The sequence below is a fragment of the Microtus pennsylvanicus genome, chromosome 2 (assembly GCF_037038515.1).
Source record: "Microtus pennsylvanicus isolate mMicPen1 chromosome 2, mMicPen1.hap1, whole genome shotgun sequence".
Lineage (NCBI taxonomy): Eukaryota > Metazoa > Chordata > Mammalia > Rodentia > Cricetidae > Microtus > Microtus pennsylvanicus.
The window spans coordinates 108,461,243-108,479,937 of record NC_134580.1 but is presented as its reverse complement, the minus strand read 5'-3'; the positions used below and the strand labels follow the sequence as shown (position 1 = coordinate 108,479,937).

The 18,695-nt window shown below is 44.1% G+C and overlaps 1 protein-coding gene across 1 annotated transcript in view; it reads right to left on the bottom strand.

The window, feature by feature from the left end:
- Tmc2 (transmembrane channel like 2) overlaps nucleotides 1-18,695 on the bottom strand; it is a 51,494-nt gene that overhangs the window by 23,666 nt on the left and 9,133 nt on the right. Inside the window, exons 3-9 of the mRNA XM_075963829.1 lie at nucleotides 15,476-15,628; nucleotides 12,708-12,798; nucleotides 8,937-9,018; nucleotides 8,495-8,601; nucleotides 6,167-6,265; nucleotides 4,050-4,192; nucleotides 1,550-1,697 (exon numbers count right to left, since the gene is read on the bottom strand). Of these exons, the coding sequence (XP_075819944.1) occupies nucleotides 1,550-1,697; nucleotides 4,050-4,192; nucleotides 6,167-6,265; nucleotides 8,495-8,601; nucleotides 8,937-9,018; nucleotides 12,708-12,798; nucleotides 15,476-15,628 (823 nt within the window). The remainder of the gene's footprint in view (nucleotides 1-1,549; nucleotides 1,698-4,049; nucleotides 4,193-6,166; nucleotides 6,266-8,494; nucleotides 8,602-8,936; nucleotides 9,019-12,707; nucleotides 12,799-15,475; nucleotides 15,629-18,695) is intronic.

The window sequence follows — 18,695 nt, the reverse complement described above, 5'->3', positions numbered from 1 at the left end:
TTACTGTGTGCTAGACATGGCACCAAATATTTTCCATAAATTTTCTTTCTTTCTTCCTTTTTTCTTTCTTCCTTTTGTTGTTTTAAACCAATAGACCAAATAAATTCAAATTTGGAAATTAATTCATTTAAGTTTTTTGTTATTCTATTATTTTTATGTGAATGCGCATTTTGCCTGCATGAATGTCTGTGCCTGTCTGTTTGCCACAGGCCACATGTGTGCCTGTGGAGGCCAGAAGAAGGTTCAGATCCCTAGGGACTGGAGTCATAGACAGTTGTGAGCCACCATGTGTGTTAAGTGAATGAAACCCAGGTCCTCTGCAAGAGCAATGACTGCTCTTATCTGCTGAGCCATCTCTCCAGCCCCTCAGATTAAAATTTTAATCTTGAGCTCTCAGATACAGGAGTTGTCAAATATCCTATAAAATTTACATAGTGAACATTATTAGCCTGAAGTCCATGTTTCTATCTCACTACTCACCATTGCCATTATTGCATGAAAATAACCATAGGTAATATATAAGTAACTGTGCATGGTTTTGTATCAATAAAGGTTTATTTATAAAAGTATCTGACTATATTTTTCCAGTTCCTGTTCTTGGGGTTTCTTAATACTGAGTGCTGGTTTTATTTGATTGTTTGGAGTCTCACATTTTTTTTTGGTAGGGGGACCTTATTGATAGACATTTATGCTTTGGGTATTATTATAAATAGAATTTTAAAATCAGTTTAATTGGTTTTTGTTAGTATAAAATACAATTGATTTTTGTTTGCTGTTTGTGTCCTGCACTAGTAACTATGAAGACCTGTACAGTAAGGGGCAGACTAGGATAGAAGACATGGTCTCCTGAACTGAGTGCTTGGGACGAGACCTCTGCCAATCCCCAGTTACTGACTTCGCTCTGAGGTTTAGCTAACTCATCAGGCAGTTATGTTATGTTAGCTTGCAGAATCCTCACATCTATCCCATTATGTGTAGGAGGCACAGAGGTCCTTGTGTTCACAGATAAGCATTAGGGAAGCCAAGAATGTTAAATACAAAGGGTTGTCTCTTCAAGGTCTTTTCTGACCAGACACTGGGAATGGAGGTGGTTAATAGCCTGGAGGCCTTTGTGTTATCTGTACGACCAAGACCCCACTAGACCTCCTCTAGACCCTTAAGATGTCACATGTAGTCAGTCTATAGAACCCATCTTGGAAGCTGTCACATGTACTTTACAAAGACTTTCAACAGAGAAACCCTGTCTCGAAAAACCAGAAAGCTGAGTCAGGAGGATCACAGGGGTTCTCTGTAGTTTTTGGAGCCTGTCTCGAAAAACCAAGAGAGAGAGAGAGAGAGAGAGAGAGAGAGAGAGAGAGAGAGAGAGAGAGAGAGAGAGAGAGAGTTTTAGCATGGCATGAGCATCTTTTTAGAAGATGTGTACTGATACAGCTCCTCTCACGGCTGATCTGGAGACCTCATTTCTGCTCACCCAGCTGAGGAAAGCTTCCCAATGGCTAGGGGAACCCAGAGATTCCTCAGGAAGGAGGGAACGCCCCAGGGTCGCTACCTTAAAGCTGGTGGTGATGGAGACATATTTGTTGTCGGCCGTCTCTGAGTTCCCAATGAGGTAGTCCCAGCTGGTGAACATCTTGAAGCTGAATGTGAAGTTGTCGCTCTCCCCCTCACTGGTGCTGCCTTGGGTGTTGCTGGCCATCCTGGAGGACACATGTCACTGATGTCACGCCTGCCTCTTTTCTGCTACATCAGCCACCAGGATCCCTGGCCTAAGTCAGTCTTGGGCACAAGGAGAAGACGACACGCAACGGAGGGACAAGCCAGGGAGGACATCAGCTAGGACAATTTTATTTACAGTTGAGAACTGCTCTCCCCAAAATTCCCAGTTCCCTGCAAGCACCCATGGTGTGTGTTGGAAAGTGAGTCTGTGAGATCTAAGACACCTCACTGTGTTTTCTGCCCTTGCTTTTGGTTTCTGGAGGTTTGACTCAGTTGTATATATGGTCAGAGAACTTGGGAACTCCATTCTCAAACAGAAACATGTCTTTCTAAGTCATCTAATTTTCTTGGTTAGAGCTCAGTAACTTGGGCTGGGATTTCTCCATTGTTAGGAGCACTTGTTGCTCTTGCAGAGGACCCAGGTTCTATCTATTCCCAGCACCTACCCGGCAGCTCACAACCATCTGTAACTACAGGTCCAGGGGATCTGATGCCCTCCACTGACTCCCTTGGCACCACGTACACATGTGGTACACATACAGACATGTAGTCAAAAGTGCTCGTACACATAAAATAATAAGTGTTTTTAAAAACTCAGTAACTCTTGAGGATGCTGGCTGGAGGATCTGGGTGATATTTCCTTTAGCAAGTTTGCATGAAAGCACCCAGACCTTCCTTGTTGGCCACCTGTTTCGATCTCCCTGACCCAGCCTCTCTGTACTCCCTGGAGCTCAGCCCTGTGGGAATCACAGAATTCCAATGGTGGATTCCATCACAAAGTGTGGGGGTTTTCTGCTCCTCCCTAACTCTGTCTTGCTGTTGACTGTTTGGACTTGCTCTCTCACTGGGCCTAGGTAATTTTGGTTCATCACAGAAACATCCCACAGTCATGGACTGGACTAAAAATATGAATTAAGAGGAACAGATAAAGCTGGGGGAGATGGATTCATTATTAAAGTGCTTGGTACAGGCAAGAGGACCCAAGTTTGGAAGAGTCAGGTATGATGGCACCTGTCTGCATCTCCAGTCTTCAGGGTCGGGGAGGTGGGCACAGGTAGATCCCCAGAGCTCACTGACCAGACGACCTGGCTGAACTGGTAAATTTCAGGTTCAGTGAGAGCTCCTTCTCAAGAAATAAGATGGAGATTGATTGAGGAAGACACTTATGTACATTTTAAAAAAAAGCACCAATGTATAAAGGCCAATCTTGACCACAGAGCTGGGACCAGAAAGGATGCCACACAGGATGCTAACCACAGCCACACAAATTTTTTTGGTATGGGTGTATTATTTGTTTCTTTATAAGTGACAGGATTGGCATTTTTATTTACTTTTCCTTCTAAGGAGTCCTGGAGAGAAGAAACAGGCAGAAAACTTCCATCTTCTAAGATTCTACACTCCCTCTCACGCTACAGTGGCCCTTTGCTAGTATGGGTAATTGGATGGTTTATCTAGAGGGGAATTCTAGAATTGTTCGCTGCCTTTGGGTCTTTGCATGTGTGCTTTTTCCACTCACATTTTACACTTCAAACTTTCAGCATAACTGGCTCTTCTCTGCCTCGTTTAAAGGAGTTTCATTCCATAAAGCTCATCCCCAGAGTTTCACATATTATCTGGCTTATCACTTATATTCCATAATCTGCATTTGCTTGGTAGGATCATGAATACTGATTGTATTAGATCTAGAATTGCCTAGGAGACAAGTCTGTGGACATGATAGTGAAGGGTTTTCTAGATTAGGGTAACAGAGTTGGGTGGACCCGACCGTCGGTGACACTGTTCCATAGACTAGGCTCCTGGATTGTATAAAAAGGAGAATGCTAAAGTGCAAGGGACTAGCGGTCATCGCTTTGCTTCCTAACTGTGGACGCAATGTGACCAGATGCCCCAGGCTCTTGTCGCCAGAACTCCTCTGCCATGACGGAGAACTCATATAAGCCTCTGGCCCTTAAGCTGCCGTTGTCAGTTACTGTGCCATAGCAGGACCCCAGGAACTGCTAAGCTTATAGAGCTGCCTGTTTGCTGCCTCTCAACAAAGTAATTCCCAAGAAAGTAAATACACGTAGAGGAATCGAGGAGCGTTGTTTGAATGAAGAAAGATCGCAACCCACAAACAAGGGCTGGAGAGATGGCTCAGAGGTTAAGAGCACTGATTGCTCTTCTAGAGGTCCCGAGTTCAATTCCTGACAACCACATGGTGGCTCACAACCATCTATAATGAAATCTGGTGCCATTTTCTGGCCTGCAGGCATTCATACATGCAGGCAGAATACTGTAAATATAATAAATAAATCTTTTTTTAAAAGCCCTACAAACAAGACACTTATACTTACGATCTAATGACAATCATCAAGCTGTAGCCAAACACGCTGACCCCCACCATAAAGTAGGCCATGGGCAGCCTGTACCTCAGCCACCCGATGGTCCTCTGATTGTTGTAGTAGCCATAGAAGAGAGCAGAATATTTGATGTAGCCCTGTAGGAAAGACACACAAAGTCTCTGGGTTTGTAATCTCAGGGGCGAGAGCCATCGCACACTTCCATTCTATCAGGGGTTTCTGTCTCGGAGTTTTAACGCAAGTCTACGAGAGGAAGAATCCTACATATTCAGTTCACAGTGTCTCCAGAGGCCACCCACAGTCCTTGTCTGTTCTTTAACACAAGTCTACGAGAGGAAGAATCCTACATATTCAGTTCACAGTGTCTCCAGAGGCCACCCACAGTCCTTGTCTGTTCTTTAACACAAGTCTACGAGAGGAAGAATCCTACATATTCAGTTCACAGTGTCTCCAGAGGCCACCCACAGTCCTTGTCTGTTCTTTAACACAAGTCTACGAGAGGAAGAATCCTACATATTCAGTTCACAGTGTCTCCAGAGGCCATCCACAGTCCCTGTCTGTTCTTTCTTCATTCTTCCACTGCACGAGTGCATGGAGATTCAGGCAGGAGAGGAGACTGCGTGTCTGTGTGTGAGCATGTGTGCCCAGAACACACACTCAAGAACACGCAAAGCTCCAAGCTATTGTGTTCTATAGCCAAGTTCTTTTGGGGGGGAGGTGAGAGAGGGTGTCGTTCAAGACAGGGTTTCTCTGTGTAATAGTCCTGGTTGTTCTGGAACTCACTTTATAGACCAGGCTGGTCTTGAACTCACAGAGATCTGCCTGCCTCTGCCTCCCGAGTGCTGGGATTAAAAGTGTGTGCCAACACTGCCCAGTTCTTTTTTATTAAAGAAACTTATCCTTTTCCCATACAATACATCCTGCCAGCAGTCTCACCTCCCTCCACTCCTCCCAGTCCGCCCCCACCTGCCCTTTCCCCTAGAGCCACCTCTCCTCTGTTTCCCTTGAGAAAAAAAAAGCAGGATTGATAAGATTTGGTAAAACGAGGCACAAACCCTCATATCAAGGCTGGAAGAGGCAACCCAGTAGGAGGAAAAAGGTCCCAAGAGCAGACAAAAGAGTCACAGACACCCCCATTCTCACTGTTAGGAGTCCCACAAAATCCCAAAGGTAAACATTCACAACACATGTGCAGAGGACCTAGTGTAGACCTGCGCAGGCGTGGCTGCTGCTTCAGTCTCTGGGAGCCCCCAAGAGACCTGCTCAGTTGTGTTCTGGCGTCAACCACTCTGGTGCCTACAATCCTTCCTCCCTTCTTCTGGGGGGCTACCAGAACTCTGCAGCCAGCTTTTTTTTTTTTGGTACTCCCACCCCTGCTCGACCATAGCTAGGTTTTTTGTGTGCTAGAAATAGACAAGAGTTTGTAGAATTTTGTAACATTTCAAAATGACCTCAGACAGCTGTGCAACCCAAATTTTTGTTTTCTTTTATTTTTTAACATTTTAAACATTTTGTTTTGTTTTAATTCTCAGTGTGTGCATGCACGCACGTGTGTGTGTGCGTGTGTGTGCAGATGCACACGTGCCATGGCACACGTGGAGGTCAGAGGACAAACTATGGGAATCGGCTCTCTCCTTCTACCATGTGGGGGTTGGGGATCACATCCAGGTTGTCAGCCTCACTGGCAAGCCCACCCGCCCTCAGAGCCCTCCCATCTATCTCCGTTTTCTTCTTCACTTTCACGCGTACTTGACTTTAGTATTTCAGTTTACTCAATACTAAAGCCAAGTACACGTGAAAGTAAATAAATATAAAATAAATTAGTTAGGTACAGCATTAATTTAGATTACTTTTTTTATTTCTTTGCTGAAAGCAGCATCAGGGATCGTTGCTGAATGAATTCTGTTTGTTTTTGGTAGGTAAGAGATTTCAACAGGGATTGCTGGGTAAGAAAAAAAGTAAAGAAAAGCCCTGGCAGCAATGTGGCTGGGCACCTTGGGAAATCGCTCTGATCGCCCCTCCATTTCTGAGGGGACTGATACTTGACTGAGAGGGACGGACACCGGCTCTATCGCCACAAAATGGAAGCGCATTGATACCAAGGTTTGTACCTCAAAATCCCAGAGGACGGAGAAGTCCATGGCTTTTTCTTCCTCAGCTCGAGGCACTGTCTTTCTGGGAATGCTTCCATAGGGCATGCCCATCAGCACCTCACATGGGGACAGATGGCAGAGAGTAAGCAGACAAAGTGCGAAGTAACCCCAAACGCGTTTGACAAATCCCAGTTTCTTCTAGCGGATGACCCTCCCTCACACCCTTATGACAAAGATAAGAACCTGCTGAAACTTACAGATTGATTTAGGATGGATTGGCTTTAAAAAAAATTATTTTTTATTTATGTGTGTGTGTGTCTGTGTGAGTTTAGGGGGCACCTGAGGAGGCCAGAAGAGGACGCCGGATTCTCCGGAGCTGGAGCGGCAGGTGGTTATGAGGCACCTTGAGGTGACCCAACTCCAGTCCTCTACAGGAGCAGTAGATGCTTAACAGCTGAGCCCTCCTTCCAGAAGCCAGGTTGGCTTTTGAAAAAAAGGAGATTCATTTTTTTCTTCCATACTGTCTTTCTGCTTATCATCTTATTTTCTCCACTAACTTTACAGTGCCCACCTTGGAAATCTCCCAGTCTGCTAATTTTTACTAGTTATGTTATAGATTTATTGTTCTTGTGTTGACATTTTTTGAGTGTATTATAAATCAGATAGTAAGAGAGTGGAGATTGGTTGGCAATGTTTGTCTATTCAGCAACTGTATCCAGCTCCGTAGAGTCTTATTTAAAGTTGAGCATTTTTGGTTGAATACATGGATTTAGGGGCCTCTGTGATGATATTACTTATAGACAAATTGTATTTTTATTAAAAAATACAAAATATTCAATTTTTTGATCTATTGGCTACAGTAAAAATTCCCAAAAATGTTGGCAGATGCTACTCTTAGTTTCTGCAGCATCAGTTTTGATATTTCACTACATAAAATTGCTTTTCTTGTTAATTTATAGGTTTCTGATTTCACATCTGTTCCTCCCTCCCCACCAGCCCTCTCTGGGTCTGGATTTGTAGTCCTGGCTGGCCTAGAACTTGCAATGACCCTCCTGCCTTTACCTCCCAGTACTGGTACTGCAGGCATGTGTCACCCAAGGTCTTCTGTTTCTATTTATCAGATTTCAATTTATACAGTTATTGGGAAATACATTACACATAAAACAGCATATGTAATACATAGATACAGTCAGTCCTAATGATTAAACTTCACTATTTTTTAATCCAACTATTATATAACTTTTAAGAACCCCACAGAATTGGGGCTGGGGAGATAGCTCAGTAGGTAAGAATCCTCGCTGTGCAAATGTGAGGGCCCAGCAGCCATGCAAAATGTTGAGTATAGTCGCAGATGCTATGACATCAGTGCTATGTGTATGTGTGAGAGAGAGAGAGAGAGAAAGAGAGAGAGAGAGAGAGAGAGAGAGAGAGAGAGAGAGAGAGACCAGTGAGGAGCAGACCGGAGAATCACTAGGCCTGCTGGCTACCTACCTCACTCCAGGTTCAGCGAGAGAACCTGTTTCTGTTCCCCTGCTTGCTTGTTTAGTCAGGTTCTCACTCTGTAGCCCTGACTGGCCTGGGGCTTGCTTTGTAGACCAGGCTGGCTTTGAACTCATGGAGATCCTCCTGCCTCTGCCTTCCCAAGAACTGGGATTAAAGGTGTGCACCACTGTGTCCAGTTGACAGACTCTGTCTTACCCATGGCAAAGTGATACGGATCAGAAAATCTTATGTTTTCCTCTGGCCCCTGTCCATGTGCACAGGCACACACGTGCTCATATAATACACATGCCCCCTGACACACTACAAACAAACAACAAGACCCTGAAAATCGCCAGAATTGTGCCCTGTTCCACTTCAACAGAGAGCTCATCTCCTAACTGCTTCCTTATTTGTCCTTGTTATTCACTTCCTTTTGTTTAGTTTTGACTGCTTCTCTCTTTTTCTTTCTCAGGGTAAAAAAAAAATAAATGAGATCTTAATTTTTTTTACTCCTTTTAAGTACAGATGAAAGGCAGAAACGTGTTATCAGTATGTTAGTTCCATGCTTTGTACAGAACAACCAAGTGAACAACCAAGGCAACTGACATAAATACTGAATTCAGACGGAGCTGTGTATTGTGCAGCACGCTTATAATTCAGGTGTCAGGAGGAATGAGGCAGAGGGATTGTGAGTTTGAGGACAGTCTGGGCTTTATTACAATACCTTATCTCAAAAGAAAAAAATTTAAAAAGAATGAGAGATTATAGCTAAATAGAAAAAGAGCATTTGGAAAATGTAACTGAAGTTGCTGGTTGTAGTAAAGCCTCAACACTCTCTGAAGGCACAGGAAATTCTGCCCTTACCTCTGGGATGATGACTAGACCAAATATTAAGCCAAAAAGGACGAGGTTAACTCCATACATCCATCGGAGAAAGATGAAGTATGATGCCACCGAAGACCCAAAGTGACCTGGGGAAGTAAGGCGGCACAGTGAGATGTGTCGGCATGCCTGCAAAAGTGGTTTTCACACCAGACTGTCAAATAAACACCCGGAGCTCGATTTCCTTGTTCCAGCCAGATAACCTGAAACTCTGTGGGTAATTGAGCTATCCGAGCTCTCACATGAGAAAGTGAGGAATCTTGATTTGAATCTGGTTCCTACACTCATCCAGTGCCCACTTTTCCCCTGATGCAACAGAGTCTATGAAATAATCTAACCAGAAGGCCAAGTATACCCAGAATCTAAGCCGTGGGAGACTTCTCTGAGGAAACCAATTAAAAGACAGTGATGCTAAAATACTGACTTTCAATGTCCTTGATCTTCATTTCCCAGGGAATACACTGAGTCTTGAAATTGTCAAAGTCCCTTTTAAACTTGATCCATTTCTGAAACGAAACAGATAAAAACTTCAGTCACTAACATGTTGACCTTAAACACCACGGGGCACAGTTGAGTCATGGGGGATGCTGAGGAAAGTGGGGTAGTGGTTTTGGTTGTGTGTGTGTTGTGTGTGCATGTGTGTGCGTGTGTGTGTGTGTTGAAATGTTGAAGTAAGGGGCAGAGAGAAGGGAATGGGCTTGGATGCTAAGGGCAGGAAGCCTGGCAGCAGTAGGAAGGGTGCTGGGAGAAGCAGGGCAGAGGTAGTGGGGGTGTGTGGGGACAGAAACATTTGCAGAGCTGGGGCTATGGCTACAGGCACAGTTCAAGTCTGTAGTGTGGAAGACAATTCAAATTCGGACATTTTGATATGAATTTTAAAAATCTGCCTACATTTTCTGGGCCCTCTGATACAACTCTCTCCATATTAAAACAAAAATTGAGGAAAAAGAAAGCTCACAACTCACTCACATTCATAGGGAGTCAAGAGCCCGGGTTCACTGGAAGAGTTGCTGAACTGTATAGAGAGATATGGGCCCAGGTCTGCTCATCCTTTTCCTGGTGAAATCACTGACTTTGCTGGACAGAAGGGAGTTAGAAAAGAATTCCTCCTTCCCTTGGAGTGCTCCGGTTTGGAGCTTAAATGTTCCCTCAAAAGCGCATGTGCGCAGGGTTTGTTCCCAGAGAAGTGCTACAGAGGGATGGTGGAAAACTTAGGTTGTGGAGCCTAGTGGGAGGTCTCTAGGTCATTGGGTGTCCGCCCAAACTGGACAGCGAGACCCTAGTCCTCTTTTCCTCCTCCCGTTGTTTTTTTCATCTTCTGTCTCTTCCTCACCCCCTGTCTGAGACAGGGTCTTGTTATGGATCCCAGGCTTCCTGGAACTCAAGGTCCTTCTCCTGAGTGCTGGGGTTCTAGATATCATCACCACATCTGGCCTTCTCTCTCTCTCTCTGTATCCTGGATATGTGGTGTGCAGTGTTGCTTTGCTATGGGATTCGTAGACCCAAAGTAGCAAGGTTACTCATAGGTTAGGAAACTGTAAGTGTGAGCCTAAATACTATCCAGCCTTCTTTCTGAGCTATCTCGGAATATGTTACAGTCACACATAAACACACACACACACACACACACACACACACACACACACACACACGAGAACTAGATATAAAATTGATATGCAAATCTATACTTTCCCACATACCTTAATAACTAACTGTTATAGAAACAGAAAATTATACCATTTACAAAAGCAACTAGGATATAAGCTATTTAGAAATAAACTTAAAACACGGAAAAATCTATATGACAAATCATACTGAAAGATGCAAAACCTTGAGAAACATAGTATTCTGGGTACAAAGAATACGTAGATCAAATCACACCAAGGATCTAAGATAATTTGCACTCACACATGTAACTTTAAGAACTGAACTCATCAGTGTTGAGAGTGATGGTCCCCGAGGGGGGATGGGCAGGGTGGAACCAAGAGGGAAGTTAATCGGTGGGTCCTGGGTCAGACGTCTGCAATGCTGATTGACAGATGCCAGCGTTCTGTCTATCATAAAAGGCTACTAGAAAAGACTAGAAAGTTTTCACCATAAAGAAATGATATATGTTAGAGAAGAGGGATTTATTTAACCTGGTTGATTAATTTATTTAGTTTATATGATGTACAGTATACATGTATGTATATATATATATGCATGGAATACTATCCCATTCGTGCCACACTGTTAATATTTAATTATTTAACTGATACATAATGCTTTTTGTGCTTTTATGTATCAGTTAAAATACAGTTTCAATCAAAATTTTAATGACCCATTTTGGAATCTGGCAAAGTGATTTTAAGAATGAATATGAAATCATAAACAAGGGAAGAGTTTTTCTTATGTAAAATATTTATTTTTTTGGCATCCCAGCTACAGTTTCCCCCCTCCTCTCCTTCCTGCTCCTCTGTCTCCACCCCTCTCTGTCCCGCCCCCCAATCCAGTCTTCCTCTGTTTCTGTTTAGGAAAGGGCAGGCCTCCCATGAGTATCAACAAAGCATGGCAGATCAAGTTGCAGTCAGACTAAACACCTCCCTATGTATTAAGGTTATGCATGGTGACCCAGTGTGAGGAGTAGGGTCTCAAAAGTCAGTTAAAGAGTCAGAGATAGCCCCTGTTCCCACTGTTAGGTGTTCCACAAGAACACCAAGCTACACAACTGTAACATACATGCTGTGTACCTAGGTCAGTCCCATGCAGGTTCCCTGGTTGTTGGTTCAGTCTCTGTGAGCCCCTATGAGCGCAGGTTAATTGATTCTGTGAGTTTTCTTGTGGTGTCCTTGACCCCTGAGGCTCTTGCAATCCTTCCTCCCTCCCTTCTGCCGGATTCCCAGACTCCGCCTAAAGTTCAGTTGTGGGTCTGCATCTGTTTCCATCAGTTGTTGGATGAAGCCTCTCTGATGACATTTGGGCTAGGGACCAATCTGGTCATTGGAGACGGCCAGTTCAGGCTCTGTATCCGCTATCTCTAGGAGTCATCCTTGTAAACTCCTGGGAGATTCCCTTATGCCAGGTTTTTACCTGACCCCGAAATAGCTCCCCGTTTCCAGTAATCTCTTTCAGTCTCTTCCCTTTACCCCCCTCCCCCATCGCTCATGTTCCCATCCCCACTGGCCCCCAGTTCACTCACAAAGTGTAAGCAATTTTTTTTCAAATTTTATTTTATTATTATTTTTATTTTCGAGACAGGGTTTCTCTGTAGCTTTTTTTTTTTTTGGTTCCTATCCTGGAACTAGCTCTTGTAGACCAGGCTGGCCTCGAACTCACAGAGATCCGCCTGCCTCTGCCTCCTGTGTGCTGGGATTAAAGGCGTGTGCCACCACCGCCTGGCTTAAGCAATTTTTTTTTAAAAAAAAAAAAACAAGCCAGGCGGTGGTGGCGCACGCCTTTAATCCCAGTACTCGGGAGGCAGAGGCAGGCGGATCTCTGTGAGTTCGAGACCAGCCTGGTCTACAAGAACTAGTTCCAGGACAGGCTCCAAAACCACAGAGAAACCCTGTCTCGAAAAACAAAAACAAAAACAAAAACAAAAAAAAAAAACAAAGCTAAAAGGAGAAAGCTAGAGCTGTCATGATGTTAAATGGTTCTTCATAAAAAAAGCCCCAGACAGGCTCCGCGTAGGAACTACATGAACGAGGAACCATAGCTTTTAAATCAGAGGGAATTAACTACAATGAAGAAAGGATACCTCAACAAGACCCACACAAAACACCAGCCACTTGAAGCAGGTTCTGACCCAGCTCAATAAAGCAGCGCTGCCAAGCCCTTATGGGGACATCACTGGTCATTCTCATAACCTGATGATCCCACAGCTTGGCTGTGTTTTCACTAAATCAAGATGCCTTGATTTGAGTGCTGCCAGACAAAATAAATACCAGTGATCGTAACAGCATTCATTCTGGGGGTTTATTTACCGTAGAGGAAACACATCTCACACACGATGACGTTCCACGGATAAGGGGGGAGTAGGTGGCAAGGGGCAGCCGGCTTCCATCCCTGGAGGACTCAGGATGATCTGCTGGACCCCACAGTCAGAGTTCTAAGGGGAACCTGGCACTGATGGCCAAGCTGGCCAGTGTTTGTGGTGGTCCCTCTGTGCTCGCGCTGAGCAGGCTCTCCCAGGCTGTTGTCTGAGGAACCCCCTTACCTTAGCCATCAGCATCCTGTAGGCGTACAGATGTTTGCCCTGTCCTTTCCCCAAGGCTCCTTCATACTTCTCCACGAACGCCTGGGCTTCCCTGGTCAGGAAAGAACATGCAGGAGGTGAGGAGAGACATGAACTAAATCAGAAATCTAAACTGCGAGGCTGAAAGTCTCACATGTTTGTACCTGAGTTAGCATATCGATTTTATGAAACAGTACATTTTATCCACCAAACTTCCCCCAAAGCCACCAATGCCAGGCAAGAGTTCGCTACTGATAGGCACGATTTTGTCATTGCTCTCCAAGACTTTGCCCCTTGGTGTTACATCTGTGAATAAACTGTACTGTGACAGTTTGTTATGATATATATATATATATATATATACATATATATATAGTATACATTGATGGCCACAAGCTAAGTAACCTATTAAATACTCAGCTTTTTTGAAGTAAGAGCCTTTTAATATTTACTCTCACTAATTTCGACTACACAACTATGATCACCACGATGCTGAACATAAATTCGAATATGTTAAAAACAAAGAGCTGTTAGTCTCACTAGATGTGCGTCTGGTGCTCAAGAGTCGCAAGTGACTATTGACTGCCGTAGCCGCTAATATAGATGTAAGAGATTTCTGTCACACCAGGAGCTTCTGGAGGTCAACGCAGCAGGCAGGAGTCTGGGGCACTGCAGGGAGCTGTCTTCCTTGGCCACGTGGAAGACTGCAGCAGAGTCAACTTTGCCTGTTAGAACCACCGTCGGGGTTTTGGGGAATATTATTTTCTAGGGTGTGACTTTTGTTTACGCTGCATTTGTTTAACTCTGTGAGGCTGTGATTCTTTGCCTGTCTAAAACACCTGACGATCCCAATAAAGGCCAATAGCGAGGCAGGAGCAAGGATAGGCGGGGCTAGCAGGCAGAGAGAATAAATAGAAGGAGAAACAAGGAAGGGAGCACGAGAGACCAAGGAGAGGAGGACATCAGGGGCCAGCCACCCCGCTACACAGCAAGCCACAGAAAAAGAAGCAAAGGAAGTATACAGAATTAGAGATAAATAAAAGCCCAGAGGCAAAAGGTAGTCATGTTAATTTAGGTTAAGAAAAACTGGCAAGAAGCAAGCCAAGCTAAGGTCAGACATTCATAAGTCATAATAAGCCTCCACATGTGTGATTCATTTGGGAGCTGGGTGGCAGGCCCCCCAAAACACCAAATGAGTAAAGCATCATACAACACAGGGTTCATACAGTGTTGATGTGGCCAGAATCTTTTCTTTGGTTTTGAAATAATGTCAAGCTACGACTCCCAAATCACTCTCCATAATAATAGGAGTTTAATTTCAGTATGAGGAAATTTGTGTTTGAGGGGAGTCTGGGAAAATGAGATTTACACAAAGGAAGGGGGAATGTGAATCACCGTGGTTGAAAATGGAGATCAGATTTGGGGTACAAAAGGTAATGGTGGGGAGGACCTTTTTCTAGTAGATAACCAGAAAGTATGCATAGTGAATCCTGGTTTAGCTCAGAACTACATAGATATTCAGGAATAAGAAAATATTTGGACCAAGTGGTGGTAGTACATGTCTTTAATCTCAGCAATTGGAAGGTGGAGGTAGAGGCAGGCAGATCTCCAGGTTCGAAGCCAGCCTGGTCTATATAGTGAGTTCCAGGACAGCCATGGCTACACAGAGAAACCCTGTCTCAAAAAATAAAACAAAACAAAACCCAACCCCCCCCCCTCCCGCAAAACCAAAATGGTGTGGGACAATTCTATATTCTGTCAATTATATTTTAAATAAATGCTGATTGGCCAGTAGCCAGGCAGAAAATATAGGTGGGACAACCAGACAGGAACTAGAGGAGGGTCAATGAGAAGAGGAGAATTTTGGGAAGGAGGAAGCCCATTCTTCCACAGTCCTTCCCCAGCCTCAGAAGAAGGAAGATGTGACAGTCTTGCTGGAAAAGGTACCGAGCCATGTGGCTAAGATAGATAAGAATAATGGGCTAATATAAATTACAAGAGTTAATAAGAAGCCTGAGCTAATGGGCCAATCAGTTTATGATTAATGTAGACCTCTGGGTGATTTCTTTGGGACTTAATGATTGCGGGAACTGGGCAGGACAGAAAACCCTGGCAACGCCAAAATCCAAAACCAAAACCCAGAAGAAGAAAGGAAGGAAGGAAGGAAGAAGAAAATATTTGGTGTGCCAGCCTTTCATATGCAATCAAGGGAAAGGCTGAGTTGGAAACAAGAGTCAAATGGCATAGTTAGGGAGTGGTATCACAATTCAAACCCATACCAATAGAGCACCATTCCCTGTGCTTTAGGGCATAATGACATGCCTGCAGGAGAGACAGACCTTTCTACTTGCTGCACGAGTCATTCAAGTGAGAGACAGCTGCTTAGGGGAGGTTGTGGGTGTTTAAAGCAGACAAGACAGTTGCCCTTGCTGAGAAGGGACATCATAGACATCTTCCTGGAGAAGGCATTTCTGTGTTGGGTCATGAGATAGGGAGCCAGCACATGGGGTAGGGCACAGGGGAGAGGGCTGTAAGCAATGGAAGACCTGGGCACAGATTGATGCCTGTGAATCTTAAAGGTTGTCAGGTTCTAATGCATCTATCTGTGCCATGCTTACAATGGGGAGGTTAGAAGGTCAGATCTTTCCTGTTCAGTCCCGCCAGGGCTAAGAAGAGGATGGCACACCCCTTCTCTGCAGAAGACAAGCCTCCTCAGTAGCCATGAGAAACATTGCCTACAGCCCACTCACCTGAGCTCCCTCAGCTTCTTTGCCATGGGCCAGGGTTTGTTCCTCATGGTGGAAATGAGCTTCTTCTTTTCTTCCACTTGCTCCAGGATCTGAGCCAGCTCCTCCTCAGACAGGGAGTCTCCAGTAGAAGCACTGGAGGCTAAGGAAGTGGACCTAGGGGCAGAACCATGGCAGATTCAGGTGATGGTTAGAAGGGCTCTGGACAGGGGAGGAATTCATAGGAAAGATGAGCAAGATCTTTGACACGCAAATTGTGCTTGAATAACGATTTTCCCTGGATTCCTAAGTATTCAAATGCACATAATGAGTATTTGTCTCTCTGATTTTTTAAAATTCACCTATTTTCTTGTGTCGTTTTTTTTTAATTGTAGTGTTATAACTACAATAAAAGTTCATTAAACAACAACAACTCCTTCTGGTCAAGAGAATGGAATCTATGACCTGGGTGGAGACTTAGCATTCCAGTTGGGCAGGGTCAATCTCTTGACCTAGGGACCACCCTTAGGAAAGTGGGCTTACCATACACCATGCTGGAGATGAGCAGAAGAATTCCGTCAATTCAACAGCCTGCCCCTTTCATCCCCTCTTCCAGGTCTCCAGTGCTGTAGCTTACCTGGCTAGAATCATGTACCTTATTAGTCTGCTTGGTTTTTTTTTTTTTTTGCTTTTTTTGCTTTTTTGAGTTATCTAGAAAAGTATAGATTTTCTTCTTCCTCTTTTCCAACTGTGTTTTCCCTAGCACTTTGAACTTACCGAACATTTGGGCTTCCTTATGCCTTCTCTGAAGTCTCCCCCGACACCATGGGACTGCTCGTCCATGTGTCTGCCTCCCAGACCATCTTCAATGGCATGGCTTTCCCCTTCCTCTCCGTTCTCTGGGTAGCAGCTGCGGTGTGTAGCTGGCCCGCTCTGGGGTTATTTTAAACCTTAATAACATTGTCCTTGAGTTTCCATTTGAGTTTATTCTTTAATTCTTTTAATAATGAGACTAAGAATCCCAAGAAGGGACCTTGATTTTCCCTGTATCAACAGTTTGGTAGAAGCCTTCGTTGAATGTAACATGCTACTGAGAATGATCAATGAAATCTAAGTGCACCAGTCGTACGACATTGAACTTTGATCAGAATAGCTATTCATGAGCCCGGGCTCCAGTCAGGGAAACTCTGAGAAGTCCTGTTCAGTGAAGGGCCCAGAGCAGGTGTGTCCTAGGCTGGGGACACTTATCTCACTCCAACTCAGAGCTGGGTTACAGATAAGTCAGCAAGAGCATGAATTGACACAAGAGCCTGAGGGGCCCTCTGACACACCAGAGACTTCCTATGGCTGCAAACCTCAGCCCAAAAGCTCAAAAATTGGCAAGTTTTAATTAAAGTTTTTTGGAGGGGGTGTTTTTGTTTGTTTCTTTGTTTGTTTTTGTTTTTTGAGACAGGGTTTCTCTGTAACTTTGGAGCCTGTCCTGGAGCTCACTCTGTAGATTAGGCTGGCCATGAACTCACAGAGATCCGCCTGTTTCTGCCTTCCTACTGCTGGGATTAAAGGCCTGCACCACCACTGCCTTGCTCAAATATTCTATTAATAATCTTTTTGTACTGTCTTCACACTCTAATATCATGACACTCTTCATTTACAGTACATGTCAATTCAGATATCAAATTTTCATCTCAAATGTTTGCTCTGGATTTGTATTTTGTAAAATAATAACTAAAAAAGTAGATACATGTACACAAACTGCTTTAGACAAGCTTTAAAAAGTTTCTTCTGAGCTGGGCGGGTGGTGGCACACGCCTTTAATCCTAGCACTTGGGAGGCAGAGGCAGGTGGATCTCTGTGAGTTCGAGGCCAGCCTAGTCTACAAGAGCTAGTACCAGAATTCTTCCAAATCAAGTGATATACAGTTATTTTTCTTTGATGTTTATATCATTATCAAAATATTTTGATTCCAAAGTCAATTAAGGTCAGTTTCAAAACTCTATTTGTTGGTCTAAGTTAGATAAATTTACTAACTTAGTTGCATTAATGTCAAATTCAGATTACACATTAAATCAAGTAGGAAATTCATTTCTTCAGTCTCCCTGGCCACATTCCAAGTGTTCAGCGCCTAGTGGTTATTATACTGGCTAGCACAACTACAGAGAACTTCTGCAGAGAATGCCCATGCTATGCCCCTGCCTGTGCCCTGGTGATACTGGCTGCTCAACTAATGCAGGATCCAAATTACTGTGTATGCTCGGTACATTCTCTGTGATAAAGACACAATAGCTAACAGGGCAGGCGAAAAGAGTGTGGAGAAAGGTTGCATGTAGCCATTGGAATGAGAACATCCCCCATATGCTCATATATTCTTGGTCCCCAGTCAGTGGAACTATTTGAGAAGGATTAGGAGGCTGGAGGAGGTGTGTCATTGAGGGTGGGCTTTCACTTTTCAAAAGTTCAAGCCAGGCCCATTGCATCTCTCTTTCTGCTGTCCGTGGAACAGGATGTAAAGTTCTCAGCTACTGCCCTAGAGCCTTGCCTGTCTGCTTCCCACTGTGATGATCGTGGGCTCACCTTCTGAAGCTGTAAGCTCCCAGTTAAACTCTCTCTTCTGTAAGAGTTTCCTTGGTCATGGTGTCTCTTTGTAGCAGTAGAATACGAACTAAGACGTTATGTTAGGAAACCTTAATAAGGCTCATAAAAAGATTAACCGGAACTACTACTACTTCAGGTTTTGGAGATCAGTTTACAGAAATCTCTATGAGTTTTAGCTTCTTAACTCTTGGAAATTTGGATGCAGAAAGCCTAGCCGTAGGCATTGTAGGTCATACCTCACACATTCCAAGCGATCACTGTCATTGGAGCTTTGAATGATGTTTTCCCTCTTTGGAAGGAGTTGTCATTGTTTGTGTAAATTCTATCTGTTCTCCAGATACTTACTGAAATGCTCACCTTCTCTGTAGAGGAAACATGATGCCCCAGGGCCCCAGCAGTACAACACTATCAAATCTTGTCTTGTGTGCACATTCCTCTCTGCCTTGTCTTAATTGAGGCTCATCTTTCCTCCTGGGCAATCAGCATCTGGGGAACCAGGGCTGAGTATTTTCATCCCTGTCAAGGCAGCCAGCTAAAAATGGCACCGTTGAGTTCTTGTCTGTACGTCCTTCTATTGTGCATGTCATTTAGGGTATGGGTTTCTTGTAAAATTTAAGATGCTCAAGGGCAATCAACAATGCATTTAAGCTTT